Source organism: Pundamilia nyererei, unplaced genomic scaffold, assembly GCF_000239375.1.
Source record: "Pundamilia nyererei isolate P.nyererei 1_Seehausen unplaced genomic scaffold, PunNye1.0 scaffold00010, whole genome shotgun sequence".
NCBI classification, from domain to species: domain Eukaryota; kingdom Metazoa; phylum Chordata; class Actinopteri; order Cichliformes; family Cichlidae; genus Pundamilia; species Pundamilia nyererei.
Window position 1 is genome coordinate 533486 of NW_005187411.1, and position 16407 is coordinate 549892.

The 16407-nt window shown below is 41.2% G+C and overlaps 1 protein-coding gene across 5 annotated transcripts in view; it reads left to right on the forward strand.

The window, feature by feature from the left end:
- Positions 1–6299: 6299 nt before the first annotated feature.
- Positions 6300–16407, forward strand: part of LOC102197062 (single-stranded DNA-binding protein 3) — a 35135-nt gene continuing 25027 nt past the window's right edge. For all 5 annotated transcript variants that reach the window (XM_005723703.1, XM_005723704.1, XM_005723705.1 and 2 more), the window contains exons 1-3: positions 6300–6549; positions 13822–13894; positions 14648–14709. In XM_005723703.1, coding sequence (XP_005723760.1) covers positions 6494–6549; positions 13822–13894; positions 14648–14709 — 191 coding nt within the window. In that variant the 5' untranslated portion in view covers positions 6300–6493. The remainder of the gene's footprint in view (positions 6550–13821; positions 13895–14647; positions 14710–16407) is intronic.

Below are 16407 nucleotides of genomic sequence, written 5' to 3' on the forward strand. Positions count from 1 at the left end.
GGGGGGGGCATCAGCATACAGAGGCAGTCTGTGGTCTTCCAAGCAGCAGCAGAAGCAGCAGCAGTAAAAATAGGGGAGAGGAAAAACAACGATGGTTTGAAAGATTAAATTCCTGTTGGAATAGGAAGTGCAGAGAGAGGGAAGGGCAGATACTGAGGCAGGCAGTGGGGCTGCTGGGTAAAGGTACTGGTTTTGGCTTTAGTGCAGATATTTTTAAAGGAAAATTCCACTATAAAATACTCTCACAGCCCCATCTAGCATGCTGGATGCATGTTACAAAATGTAATTGCACTTAGTCCTTTGCGAGCACGGCTTAAAAACCCTTATTCGGACTGAAATTCCGGTGATTTTTTTTTCCATGCAATTTTTACACAATTTAAAGTCTTTTAGTGTTTACTTTTCCCAAACAGCTAATGAACAGAGCTTATATATGTCTACCCTGAGCGTATAGAGGAGAGGCCTTTCAGCCTCAGCTTGAACTCTTTTATTTATTGTGAAGTGATACGACTCTGGGTGGGGTAAAACATTATTACGCAACTTAAAACGCTCAAATTTCACAGTGAATGAATTTGCATTTATTCATGCCCGCTCATGTTGCGGCAGTGGCAGTTAATTTTGGAGCTTGTCACATAAAAATTCAATTCATACGTCACCGAAGAAAACAAGACCACAAACTTTTCCATTTTTTTGTTAACTAAGCATACCACATTTAAACCTGTGTCATGTTTATTTGTTTATCTGTATATTCTAATTCAATAATTCAAGTGGTCTAAGAAGCAACTAGCCTTGCCCTGTCTCCTCTGGGATTTCAAGTTCTCTTTCTTTCTTTGTTTTCAAACCTGCAGCAGGTGAGCAGTACAAAAAATTACCGTATTAAAAGCAAAACCTCAGCAGTGACTTGTTTTTAGCGCAGAGGAAGCATGTGCATGTTTGTCTGTGAAGGGTCTCCGAGAGGAGAGGGGGGAGCTGCAGGAGGAGGGCTGTCTGTCACGTTCTCCATTATTTATTCATTCATTTATTTACTGCCTTTTCCTATATTTATGTGACAGTATCTAAATGAGAGACACATTTTAAAAAAGGACAACATCTTTGTATGTCTGTGAAGGGAGAAGTCAATTGTAGATGAAAAGCTGCGATAGCATAATTCAATAACACAACTTTCTCTCTCTTTTTTGGTCTTATTTGATTACTGGCGCTCTTTTTTAGCTTGTCACGGGTCATTTATGTCGACATGTTGCGGAAATCGAGTAGAAAGTGTTTTTTTTTTCTGGAATCCTTTGACCAATTTCAGAGGCCAGCAAGTCTTATCTAGTTATTTACTAAAGTAAAAAAAAAAAGGAGATAAAAACACACTTTCTGTTCTGTAAATCATCTGAAACCTCAGTCTTGTGCTACGTACATCTATTTCATTCATAAATAACACACTGATGACAGAAATCTGTTGAAAGGTTCAACAAACTGCTTAAATAAGCACCACTACATGGGTAACATAGGGTTTAACTTACCTTCATCTAGTTTAATAGTTAATAGAGTCCCTGAAATGTCGACGGTGTTCTTACGTCTTCTCGTTATTTGCAACAATGGGTTGGATTCGTGACTTAAATTGATATCGCACAAGAAAATCTTTTTTTTCCCTGCATTAACTCACAAAGAAAAAGCCTGTTCTGACAAAAGAAAACGGTGGGGAGGGGGGAGGAAGGAAGTGATTGCTAAGTGTTGGAAGGAGTCCCATATCTCTCTTAGAAGCCAATGAGCTCTGATAGAGAAATTCCAACAAACCGACTGATTGGCACCGCAAAGGATGCCATTCAATTAGAAATGAACATGTGAATGAAATGCTTCTGAGAGGGATCTGGAGTGATGAAAAATACAGGTTTGGCATGATTGAGCTCAAACCTGTTTGGGGCTTGCACGTGTGTGTATGTGTGTGTGTGCAATCTCCCTGATAGGATAGGGGCTTCGTTAGGGTAATTACAGCTTTGCTATGTAAATAAGCCTGTCATAGAGGAGAAAGACACACCCACCTCTTTTTCAGACCCAATTAACCTAACTCCCCTGGAGTTTACATACCTAGCGCTCTCTAGAACACACACGCGTATACACACAGATAAAATCCATTCCAACACTACTGCATGCACACTTGTCTACACTTATGTTAAGGGCGAATATAGTTATCGGCGAAGTCTTCCGTGCTCCAAACTTTTCCATTTCACACAGAGCCAGTCCTAGACACCAGGCAACGCAGTATGTGCGTGCGTAAACTTGAGAGCATTTGTGTGTATTCGATCCTGGGCGAAGCAGTAGACTACAGCTAGCCAGGTGATATCTGTATGCATAAGGCATCACCCCAGGCTAACTGGCTGCTGGAGCTGTGGTGAGCAGCATCTATCATCTCAGGCCGCTGATGAATGTCTGTCCTGAATGGCTCTGTGGCGTAGTGAGGGGAGCAAAAAGAGAGAGCACAATATGACTCATGGTGGAAGGAGAAAGGAGGGAGGTGAGGGCTGGTGGTGGTGGGGAAGGGGGGGGACAAGGTGGAAAGATGAGGGAGAAGGGCAGAGGGGGAGGAAAAAAGGGAGGAAGACAAAGACGAGGAAAGAGTGGGAGCGATGAAGAACAAAAAGGCAAAAAACACAAAGACAGAGAGGGAAAAGAAAGTGAAAATGCTCAGTGAGACTGCACAAGAATGTAGAGATGCAGATGCATCGGAGGGGGGGGGGGAGTAGAGGAAGTGGCAGAAGAAGGTGAGGGGCGAGGAAGACGCGGAAGGAAGAAGAAGCAGAAGAAGGAACAGAAATAGGAGATGGAATGGAAGGAGGGTGGAGAAGCATGAACAGGAAGAAGTGAAATGGAGGAAGAACAGGAAGGGGGGAGGAGAATGCGAGAGAGACAGAGATAGAGATGAAGGATGTGGGTGCATGGGGAAGAACAGAGGGAGATAGTGGCAAGAAGGCATTAAAGTGGGTCAGAGGAGAGCAGGATGATGTGGAAGAGAAGGAAAGACAGAGAGGAAGATAAAGAGAGAAAGAGAGCATGTTGGGAGAAGCAAGAAAGTGATGGAGAAAGGATGGAGTGGAAAGAAAGGGAGGATAATGGTAGTTCAGATGACAGCAAACCCAATAATGCACCAAATAAAGATTGACATATGTTGTATGGTGCGTGGACTAAATGCAAAAAACACATAAATGAACCCATAATCTCTGCCAAACAGAAGAAAACTTGTCAAACCAGAAAAAAAGTTGTTAAATACAGCTGATCCGTAACAGTAACTGTTTTTATGACATTTCAGCTGCGATGTGATCGGACAATTTATATTTACCATTTTCTGTAAAACATTGCACACCATTGTTGATGCAAGATGTAACATCAGCTTGGTTCCAAATCACCCTGATTTCATTTCATCCAATATTGAATAAAATTATCATATATAGAGGGAAAGCACGACGACAAAAGCCCAACAGCCTTATCTGCATTTGAAACGGAGAGACAGACACACAATACGCAGTGACGCTGCTTGTGTTTATTCTCTGCAAAAGAGGAAGAGCCAGTGTTCCCGGGGATCATTGGGTTCTTGGATCAATATTGGTGCTATGATGAGACAGTGATAGAGTTTGTGGTCTAGAGCTTAAAAGATACCTACACCATCACTTTCTCACTTTCCCCTTCTCTCTCAGAGTTCAGCTGGCTAAATTTGAAAATGCATATTCTTCTTCCTCTTTCGGCTCTCTGTCCACACTTTGACACCCTTCTTTTATAAAGTCATTACCAGAGTAGAAGAATCTGAAAACAACATCTCATTTCAAAGTAGTAGTGCTGAGCAATACAAACTTCGGTATTGATCCGAGTACTGCCAATACCAATACTGATACCGGTACCGATATTTTTAACCTGTTAAGGTAGCTTATGTAGGGGAAAGCAATGTGCTGCGATTCACGAAATGAATCGTCATCAATTTACTTAATTCGGGACACATTTTAATGACCACCGTGATTTACGTGTTCTACAATAATGAGTTAAAACAACAAAAAACACCTTTTAGTTTTTCTTGTATTTTGAAACTGTTTCTTTTTTGGAGACCTGGAATGTAAATGTTGTTCTGTTGTTTAACGGTGCAATAGGTCATAAATCATATTTGGATGCGACAATTATTTAACACAATTCAGTGGGCTACACGCTGAACGTAGTATCGATGCTATCATACTAGTATCTGATACCAATACCAGCGTTGGTATCAGTAGTGTCGATATTTGGAATGATCTGCCCAACTCTAGGAGAAGGAAACTTTTTGAAGACCTTCCCGTGTTTGCACATGAAAGCAGTCTTTAGCTGCTTTATTGCAAACGTTACACTGCATGCAAATATGAAACCATTAAGCTTAAGACAAATAGCAGTCCACAGCTAAGTGCCCAGTCATATTTGAGTGAGTTTAAATAGGCTGCAAATAAATGTATTCTTATTGTCACGGTATACTGTATGTCCCTTGGAAAAATCCCAACACTCTTATGTCTGTTGCATCACTCAGTGTTTCTTTGTTGCTATGTTACATTCACTAGTTCACCGAGGAAAAATGTTTTGGTCCTCCATAAAAATGATGCTCCTCGCTAGTGTTTTTTATCTGTTGTTCCTCTGTTCTTTCATATAATGTCTGCTCATCATGAGGTACATGCTCATGTAGAAAAAAAAAGGCTTACCACACATACAGAAATATTTCTCTCTCTCTCCCACCCTTTTCTCTCTCTCTCTCTCTCTAACTCTCACGCACACAGAAATTCGTGCGCCTGCCTCCGCGCATACACACTGCGCCGTGCGCGCAGGCGTGCACGCCCGCAGACAGTCAGCTGTGTCCTTCCCACAGCTAGTAGCACGAAAACAGAACACACTGCCTGTCCCTGCCTTACACACATATACACACACAGACCCATGTGCACACACAAACTCTGAAACAGCCCTCTACACACTCTTAAAGGGACATGACACAAACTAACGCATTATATATCAAGCGCCAGCCCCGTACCTGGATAATCAATTATTTTTTATTAGTATTAATATTATATTAAATTGAAACGAAGCTTGTGTGTCTACAAGCATAAAACAAATAACTTGGAGCTAGTGAACAGTGATAATTCCTTAATGCTCTCATCCCAGTGTCTTCATAAGATGGTCACTTTTTAATTATTTTATTTTTACTGTATAAACTATAAGCATGTTGATACAAGATCACAGAGATGATCACATTTTACAGTGTGTAAAAAATGTTGGATTAGTGAAATAGTAAGAGTCCTTTGAAATTGAGACAACACGTGTTGCCCCAAATATTCTTTGAATATATAAGAAACTTTTTTTGGCCTTATGATAAGGTTTGTGAATAAAGAGAGATAAAACTGGAAAAAGACTAAACAGATTAGGATAATTTTATCATCTGTATATACAGTGGGTGTATTTGTCTGCTAGTGACGCTAAAACTACTTCTTTATCTTCCAGAACGCATAAAATTGATAATATTTTATACCTCGGGACACTTTAGACACACAATGAGTGAATTATGTGCTTTAAGCAGCTGACCGTACTGATTGCACAACAAAACAAAATTAAAAAGATTAAATTATAGCAGAATAAGAGTTTTCTTCAATTACTTGTGTTCCTACTCCTCCTCCTTTAAGGGCCGTTGAGGTCAGAGAACACTAGTTTGGGAGGCAATAGAGAAGTATTGCATGGAAAATAAAATACAATAAAATAAAAACACTAAAGGCTTCTGATTTGCACTTATATGTCAGCATGATAGCATCTATGAGTGGTGTACGCCGACTGTCCGAAGGCTCAGCAGTCAAAGGTAATAACAGACATCTTTTTCTGTGCGCACAGGACTGGGGTGTCTGGTTGCCCTATACGGTGTCACTGCATGACTGGTGCTGTGACTGGCCACAGGGGTAATTTAGAGGTACACAGGTCAACAAGGGTGGGTATTTGGGACTATCAAGCCCCCATCTGCTGTGGCAAAATGAAGCCCTGAATCTTTAGCAGGATACATATTGACATATAATTGCTTAGAAAATGTTTCAAAACACCAAAAGCATTCAATCTGAATAATCTTGTGCTGTATATGAACTCACATGTAATGTAAGGCCTGAATTTGAAGGCCATCAAAAAGAACTTGAACTTCAGCGAAGTCGACAAAAACTGAGTCACTGTGCCTTTAAGAAGCCCCCACCGTCTCGCAACAGGGGGGGCGTGAGCTGAATCCAGGAACAGCGATTGAAAAAAAAAAAAAACGCTCCACCAGCGGACTGTTTCAAGTTCCCCCCGGCTGAAACCCTGCCTGATTTGTGGGCAATGTTGGGGATGTAGAAAAAAAGGAAACCGGAGCAAAGAGAGCGCAAGGGAGAGATAGGGAGACAACACTAACTAGGTAGCTATGGAGATAGTAGGTTTTCCTGGTAGCTTTCTTTGACAGGTGTCGAGTGGGATAAAATAAAGTATCAGAACAGCCTCCAAGATGTACGGCAAAGGAAAAGGAGCTGTTGTCCCCTCCGATAGCCAAGCAAGAGAAAAGTAAGTACAATATTGCACTGTCACAACTGAAATCCAGCAAAGAAGTGTGCTAAGGTGGCTCAACTTGCTAACTGATGTGGAGCAGTTCAGTCACTCCAGCGGAGTCACGCATGTTACTGGAGCTCTTTTCTAAAATTTACCGGCTACTTCAAGTGAAAGCTGTGCTACTTTATTCTTCGTGTTTGCCACTTTGTTTGTACTCGTGCCTCTACCTTTCTTCTTATGCATCCTCCCAACTACAGGCATGGCTGCTAAGTTAGCCCAAGTGGCTAGCTGCACTGCCAATTTCACTCTTGTCTTTCTTGTTTTCTCTCAAGTACAAAAAAAGGAAAAAGAGAGAGAAGCGGCAGTTTGAGCAACTAAAGTTGCTCCACTTTTACCTGCAGGGAGTGTTTTCTGCGCGTGCTTCCAGCATAATGTCTGAACGTGCACTCGGGAGCATTGATGGGGATCCCACGTCCATCTCTTTGCCCCTCGCCCCACAGTGTGAGGAACAATGCATTTGGAGCGACGCCGTGCATTGTAGCTAGCATGCTTTGTGTCGCCTCGCTGAAGCAGCAGGTATAAATAGAATACAGCTGTTTGGGGCTTTGTTACAAACTAGCAGCGGAACATGCTCGAGAATTGTTCCAGAAACCCAGACTGGTTACATTGTAGCGATGCCCGTGTTCGGCCAGCGAACAGCCGCTTGCGGTCTCCGCGTAAAGGGGAGCTGCGCCTCCTCTTTAACTTTTGTGGCCCGTGGAGATTTTCTGCAGTCATCCCGAGTTGTGCGAAGCGCCGGCGGGGACAAAGTGCTCACAAAAATGCCGCCGCTTTTTTTTTTTAAACCGTAGGAGTTCCACATGGGCCTTTTATAGTGGTTGGTTTTTGTTTTGTTGGGAAACTTAGATGGCGTTAGCTGTAGCCCTCCAATCCCTTTGTCTGTGTGCCTCTGTCTCGGCGCCTTGTTGTTCGCTCTGAAGATACGTGCCGCACGTTTAGCAACACTCCTGTGAGTTTCGGAGCTTTCACGTTAGTCTCAAAAAGATTTGTAAAAACCCCATGTGCACTGGTTCCGAAATAGAAGACACGCTTCTCTGCAGTGAACTTCCTTTCCTAAAAGTCACAGCTAGCAAAGCGCATTGGGACATTTATTAAGATTCGTTAAACTTTGGTTAGATTTAACAGTTTGGGAGTGTTGTGCTTTGCAAATGGTCCACAGTGGGGTCGGATTCACTACGGTTAAATATCCTGCTGAAGAAAAAGGAAGAGGGAAGAGCTTTCACACAGGTCAATGCTTATCGATTCGTCCTCAGAGCGGATGAGTTGGACACATCAGCTCTGACTTGCCGGACCGGTCTGAGCTGAAGTGGGACCAAATTGTAAGACTCGTGTGCATGTTTGCATGAAGATCAGCAGGCGCCACGTTACCCCACACCTTCTATTCTGTCATTTGTGAAGCCATCTGCTTTATTCTTTTCCTCTGTGCGTGGCTTTTACACCTCTTTTCTCCATCTGCCTCCCAACTCTCACTTCCCCATCCACTGCTGCTCCTCAGTCTCTTCATCCCTCACTTCAGTGTTGAATTATTGAGACAGACTGAAGCAGCTGCTCTCAGCTTTGCGTCAGAGTTGAGAGAGACAGAAGAGAAAGAAGGAGACAGAAGAGAGGGAGATATGGTGGGCAGGCTCATCCATGTTTAAAGAGGGGGTTTTGTCGGGAGCCTCAGGCAGGATGTCAGGTGTGCCGACCGTGTACATCAGGGAGATTTCTCTCTCTGTGGAAGTGAGTTTATGCACGCGCAGATGTCCCATCTTTAAATGTATAAGAGCGTAGTGGGCAGGGAGGTCAAAGGGCACCTCACATGAAGTGGAAGAAGGAAGAAAAATTTTCTTAAAGCAGGAGAGAGAATACCAACCAAGTAGCGTACGAGTCAAGCTATGTGGAGGCCACACAACCTTAACAATTGGCAGAAAAAGGGTTGCTTCAGTTTTTTAACCGCCCCTGATGAATATAATATCACACACTGCTACTTGACTGCTTCTCTAATCTCCTGTACCACCTGCTGTTCCCTCCACTGTAATACTGGGCATGTTCCCGTTTTTGTTCCAGTCAAAGCCATTTTTTCGTCTCTCCCTTCACTCCACCAACCGCTAGTGGCTCCTCACCTTAAACTTCTCTTTCTTTTTCGATGTCCAAGCTTCTGAGCTTTAATAATGCAGTAGGCCAGGTGCACACACAAGCCGCCCCTTCTTGCAGCCCACATACAAAAACCCCACACACATACACACCACACATAAAAAATTCATTGAAGGCCTCTTGGGGGGCATCTGCATCGTGAACCTCCCATCCCCAGATGTAACACCAAGTCCTTACCCGTTTCCTTCCAGTCAAAACTCCTGTGTAAGGATGCACATGTATTGAGGAAGCCTGTAAGCCTGCAGTGTGCAGGGACATGCAGACAGTATCAATATTTGAAGCACTTGCTGTATCCTAAAGCTTCCTGTGAGCTTTTGCCAGGCATTTCAAAAATATTTAAAACTGGTTTTAAATCCAAGGAATCTGCAGGTGTTGAGGTGCAGAGGTAGAAAGCTCTGTGATGCATAGCATGTGTGTGTGCGTTGTAGGTGCTTGTGTGTGGCTCAATGCTAGACTGACCTGCAAGTGGCAGTGACTTACACTCTACACCAGCGGTCACAGAGAGCTCTGTGACCTACAAATTGCTAGGAGCCTCAGAAAGTGGTCAGATTCCCCTGGCTAAAGTGGTCAAGTGTTCGCGTGTGTTTGTTTCAGCAGAAGTGCAGCCTTTAGCCTCATAAGAGCATTGGTTATTTGTACAACAACTAATCTGCCACGCTGTCTGTTTTGAATTAAGTGGTTGCACTCGGGATGGTTTCTTCCTTTTGAAATATCAGTGCACTATGAGAGATTTATTTATCATGGAATATAATAAAAAATATGAATTCTTCTGCGAAGAAGTCAAGGCCAGTTGTGCTTTGTTTGTTTGTTCATCGATATGTCTGCCTGTTCATTTATGCGCTCTTATCTCTGTGACTATCTGCAACAGGGAAACACCCTCAGTTATTTATTACCTTCCAAGCAGGTCAGCCCACTGTACATACGCAGAGAAAGCAGCACTTTGAAACTGTTATCTCTTTCCGCATGAAGTGCAGGACTACTAATGATACATGTTCAACCTGGACTGACCCATTGATAGTTTAGCCTTATGTAACACATGTGTCATTATTGTTGACTGAAAACCGTGTCTGCAGCTGGGATGTGTGTTTACAAAGAAACTTTCAGTTTCTGTTCTCTCTTGGTCTCGCACTCTTAACTTTTAAGACAAGTTGGGTAGTTGCAAAATGTTTCTTTTATTGAAATTCCCGCCTAGACAGATCACTTAAATCTATTCAAAGTAGCAACCAATAGGAATGTACCAGTTTATTGTCGGCTAATGTTACTGCCATTGGTTAGACTCCATTTATAGTTTTCTGTATCTGGGATCCAGGTTTATTAGTTACAAACACAATTTGAGCTCATTCAAAATCGGTTGACAACTTTATGATTAATACGCAGATCTTTGCTTACCTGACACAAAGGGTACAGTGGAAAATTACAAAAACAAATCGGTTTCCACTACTGTCTAAATTATTTCAATCATTAGTTCTGGCCCAGAATTTCCAACTTGTTGCAGCGCTAGTATACAGTGCATATTATATTATTAAGCTCAGGTCAAGAGGACAGAAGGTTGTGCACCTCATGTCGACCCACTTGAATGCCAACGACGCATAGCGGCATGCAGGACTCTAAGGTGGCTTACAGTCTCTATAGGCTTATACATACATTGTGTGAGCAGTCTTGGAAGTTTGCAGGTTTTGAGTCCAACAATGTTGGTGAACGGGTGTATTGATGGTTATATACATGTGTGTATATATGTATGAAATATATGAATGACACTCAGAGCTGGTCATGGATGATGATGAATTTGCCACCTTCAGTTTGATATCTTGTGTTAAATCATACACATAATGTGTTCTGCTTAACTTTTAAGAAACATGCATTAAAATCCGCTCACTAAATGTCTTCTGCCTGTTTTCTCTCGTGAAGGACAAGGTTTGAACATGTAGGGACTAACATCACTGCTGTTACTGTCTATTTGCCTATTCATATCTTTCACAGACTTTTATACATTTGCATACTAACAATGCATATTTTAAACATTTGCATACCATTTGTAGTAAGTACAGGTCAGTCACAGATCATATCTCTTAATGTAACCCATGGCAGTTTTTTTTTTCCATTTGTTATTAAGCCTTGAACCTCACAGAGAATTTGTTCATTGCTTTACTATCTGGACGTTTATTTTAAGCGCATTTATTAAATTTTTTTCCTTCAGTACAGGCTATTAGTTTAAAGAACAATGCTCTACATGATTGTGTTTATAGCCTGGGATGATTTGCAAAACATACTCCTAAAAGAGACAAGAATAAGGAAACAAGTGCAGTTTAACATCCCCATAGCTAACACTGGATAATTCTGAATACTAGCACAATGGCAGTTGAACCAACTTCATACTTTTATTGAGCTTCTAAACATTTTTTTGAAATCAAGTTGGACGATTTTGATATTTAAAATGGAAAAAATAAATGTAAACAGGGTTGTAAAAACCTACAGTTTTCCGAGGGATGTCCACGAGGGCAGTCGCATGCCCTGGAACAGGACTGGGGCGAGGCCCTCTGTCATCTCCAGACACAAGCAGCTGGAGGCAACTGCTAGTGATCCCTTCACAGGTTCACCTAAGGAAGTCTTGTTACAGCAAGTAATTATTTTACTTTTAAGTAAGAACAGTAATCTGGGGGTTTGACAAAACATGTACTGGAGCTCAAGTTAGTTGCTTCAAGCTATTTCTAGAAGTCCTTGCTTAAACCTTTTTTGCATGTCTGTCTGCAGCGTCAGAAAGCAGGTGAGACACTTGCACACATTTAGACATGAAGTACAGGCAGCTGTGCTACATGTAAATGTATAGTAAATAGTTGGACAGGATCAGTTAGCAAATATTTGTTACTTCACTTAAAACAGGTGAGCTGTCACATAAAATTGACCTTTATCCCAATGACAGAAATTTGGAGTTAATTGTTATACTTGTTTTGACTGTTAATCTAAAGATTTCAGATTGACTTCAATTAAAAAAACAAACAAATTTCATAAAAATAATATTATGTTGATGGAGTGAAGTTTAAAACAAGCCAGCACTTGACTAATGTACAGCATGCACTCATCAGCTTTATTGATTGGTTAATAGAAAATCAGAAAACTGTGATATAAACCCACCATAACTATCCCCAAATCACAGGGTCGCGCCATCAGGCGTCCTGATTAGTCAGAATAAATTTTACATTTACCAGATTGTGACCAAGAGATGACGCGTCAAGCCTAAACATTTGAGAACATTTGACAAATGATTTCTGAGCCTCCAGTCGATGGTCCTAATAATAGTGGTGGATTAATTTTCTTTTTATAGACACACCCCAAGGTTTAATCTTAGTCCATATGCACTTCAGGACCACAGCTATGCACAAACCTAAGGGTAATTTGAGTATTTGCAACCTCGGCGGTTATTAAACTGTCTTTATCCATTTTATTTTCATTGAATGCTGATAGAACTTCCTCTTTAGCATCTTCTTAAGAGACTTAAATGCATTAAATATGTTTTAATAGATATTTCATCTTATGAAGAAGTAACTTTGGAAACGAAGACAGAATTGGGGAAAAAAAAAGCTGTCAGTGGTTGAAAACAAACTGAACAACATCCTAATTATCTCAAAATCATGTGTCATTGATCAGTTCATCGACTAATGATAGGGACTATGACACTAAGCTACTGTCCTTCTCATTAGGACCTTATTGGGCTGTCAGAGGACTGTCTGCTCTGGGCATACGGGGCACTGTCATATCCACACTGCTGGTCGATTGATGGTCCATTAACAGCCTATTAAACATGACTAAGTGAAGGAGTTAGGAGTACAATGTTGGGCCAATGGGGGTTTCCCACTCCACAGCATGGATGTCTGTCTGTTAATAGACCCTGGTGGATTGCCATTTTCAAGTGTTGCTGGCCTGTTATAATAGCAGCGATTTTGAAAAGTTTGACAAGAGCTTTTAAAATATGGTTGGAACGATTGGGAATGCCTGTCATGTGCAGCTATTTCTGCTGGTATGTGGCGCTTTGAATAGAAGCGTATTCTTCAAAGAGTCTGACTGTCTTTAGGTTTTGTTGTGATTAAAGGAGTTTGGATAATTAGGCTTAATAAAATGCACAGAAGCAGTAAAGTATAGCAAACTATACAGACCACCTGGAGTCCCAGAATGTTTAAGTGAGATTTATGGTCTAGGAGAACAGAGGCGCTGTAGAGCTTCAGTCACAGGAGCTTTTGTTTTTCTTCAGTGACTTTACAGCCATCCCGAAATAAAGTGAAGATAACAATACGGAGGAGCTCCAAGTCTCCGGAACTTTGAGCTCAAGGAACTAATGTCCAGGAAGTGTTTAATAAGGAACTGAAGGTTCATTTTTGCCCCTTTTGTTTTTACTGTAGTGTAAAGACCCATAAAGACGAATCAAATTAATCACTTAGTGAGGAGGTGATGAGGTTATGACAAAATGTCCAGATGCTTTAGCAAGGCCATATGCATTACTTTAAAAAAATCACTACTATAAGTTTTTATTATTTATTTAATAAAAAAAAATCCAAATAGAAGAGTCAAATCCACCTAAGTTAAATTGTAAATGTACAGCAGTGTTATGAGTATGCATAGTATGGAGTGTAATACTGGGATATTTACTTGTATTAATAGAACTATTCACTGTAATGAAAAGAACTATAATAACACAAGCAAAATCTTAGGTTGGTCATTGTAAGTCCAGTCTTCTGTTGCTGCATGATGTTATAGGTTAGCCTGATGGCTGAACGTTTGAACCTTTGTCTGAACTTTCAGAAAGTACTTCCTGTTTAACCCTAACAATATCTGACTGACATTTAGTTAACCCAACTTCTCTGTTGATTGAGGAAAGTTCTAAATGACTTCACCCTCCCTGACTCTTTTTATTTTTCCCACTCTTGCCACTTCCTGATAATAGTTTGTTCCTTCTTCACAGTTGAACAGTCGTTGATCTGTTGATACATAATCTTCATTCTTTTTGTCTAATTTGTTAAAAATGCAAGACAAAGACAGAGGAGTTTGACATTAATGTTGAAAAATATCACAAATTTTTCTTTTTCTTTTACATTTCAGGTTGGCGTTATATGTGTACGAATACCTGCTACATGTGGGAGCACAGAAATCAGCACAGACCTTCCTGTCTGAGGTAAGACGGCAGCCATGACATCGACTTTTTTATGCTGTACCGAGCCCGGTCGGTTTAGAAATGCCTTCGTTCTTTGCATCTTTCCTGAAAATCACCCTTATAGTTTAACCTTACCAACTCCTGTTCAAGTACATGCTACCAGAAACATTGGCCTTGGTTACTAATGAATGGAAAACGGCTTCCTGCATTACCAAGCTTTACACGATAGATCCCTCCTGTAGCTCGTGTTATAGCAGCTTGTACCCTCTCAGGCATACATCGTCAGTGCAAACATGCTAAACATGATTACAGGGTGCAAGGTGTTGCATAAATTTTTCATAAGGAAATCCTATAACGTTACACCGGATCATGCTCACTGTCCAACCAGGGGATCTTAGTGAACCGGTGAAGTAATGTTATTTCTAGCCGTTTATAGGCAGTGTATTGTAAACTGCATTGTCTCAAGTCTGCTGACAGCCCATTTGGGTGTAAGGAAGTAAATTAATAAGCTATACTCTAGATGATGATTGTACTTTACATTCAAAAAGAGGAACAGTAGAGGGCTAATAGAAGAAAGATAGTCGGGAAGAGGGTGATGCACAGAGCCAGAAGGATGCCGATCTTCACATTCGATACCAGTGACAGTTTGAGACTAACTGATTATGTGTTCTTAACCTCGGACCTGCAGACATAATCCTCCCTCTCTAGTGGCCATAAGTGACCTCTTTTCTTCTGGCTTCCTTTTCCTTTCCCTTTTTCTTTTCCTTCTCTCAGATTCGATGGGAGAAGAATATTACATTAGGGGAGCCCCCCGGATTCCTCCATTCATGGTGGTGGTAAGCGATCTATTCAGTTGTTCTATTATTAGAGCCTTTTTGCTTTTTATTCTTGTTTATTTCGAGTGAGTATGTGGATTTTTACTTGCGTAAACACATTTTACAGTGTGCATCTTAAACTGTGTATCCCCCCTCCAATAAATCACTACTGTTATGTGAACAAACAGCTGTAATCCAGGTTTGAGAATAATAAACTCAACACATAAATCAGTACATGCAACCATTCAAAAGTTAAGGTGCTTGGGAAATGCCACTTTTTAATTTAATTAAGGGTACTTGCCCATATTCATGATTTAAAGTGACTCTCAGAGGTGGGAGGTCTGACAGAGTCTCACCCTTGGGGTTGACCAGACTCACCGAGGGCGTGACCCCCTCCCTTCCTGTCTTCGCCTCTCCCCTCCTCCAGCTCTCCAACCTTCACCCCCGATTCTGAAACAATAGATCCAGATGGTTAGGGAATGGACCCCCCCCTCCTCCCTTCCCCCTCCTCACCCTCTCGTCAACCTTTGTAGCCCCCCCACCTCCCACTTTTTTCCCCTTTGTTCACATGGGAGAGGGATTCTTGGTAGATTAACCCTTTGCATTCCAGCTTCCTTTGTGTACAGCCTCCCCCAACCCCTACCTCCACCCCCCAATCATTTCTCCCCAGGGCTAAGATTTAACCTTTAGGGTCAATACCTTACGAACTGATCAGCAGTTTCACTTGTTTTGAGGGATTGCCCTCATCCTGTGGTTCACATTTACGGGTAGAACCATGTTTGTTTTACTGTAAAACCCACATTTAACAGCATTTTTTTTCTTTCTTTCTACCACATATTTAAACTTGGATGGAAATATTTAAGCCTGTTATTGGTATGTGGGTTTCCTGTGGATGCAGAGTCCCCTCCATTGTGTCCGTTTGTAGTTAAGACTACTGAGAATTGAGGCTACACTTAAACAGATCTTAAGCTTATGTAGCTAAAAAGTAACTGAGCACAAGCTACATCGTTGAAAATCTAAATTAAAAATTAAGCTGCTGAATTGTCTTAATACACTGAAACAGTGGCAGACAAGGAGTATTTTATTTTTCTAAAAGTCAGCACACCTAATGACCAAAACCACAGAAGAATACAATTTATTTTCATTTTTTTCATACTTCTTCACATTCTTGGCATATGAAACCATTTAGCTTTCACTTAAGACTTTGAAATCTGTTCAGTATAAGCTTTTAAATGATTCCTGGAAATGACTGGAGAATAGTTAAAATCATGCGTTTTAATGGGGATTTAAAATATGAGAGGAGTTGGCAGGTGTTTGGAGTACTGACTAGTACCTGAATCACGTCTTTTAACGGGAAGATGTTATTTTCTTACCTCCTCTTAATAAAAGTTTAGCATAGAGAGTGAACAACAGTGTTATAAGAGTGAGTTATTGAGCACTGATGCTATTGAACCAGCTGTAAAAACAGCACACACACAGCTGAGTAGCGGATGCTTGGTTTGGACAGAACCACACCAAGAAGTTGATAAAAATGATGAGCAGTACCTGGTGATGTCACCACTGAGGAAGCTCTTGTATTGAGTTCACAGGTGGCCAAAAGTTTATTTGGATGAATGGGAAGTTTTATCGTCTCCTTGTGTTTAACAAGGAGAATTCATAGTAGAGATGGACCGATCCGATATTACGTATCGGTATCGGTCCGATACTGACCTAAATTAC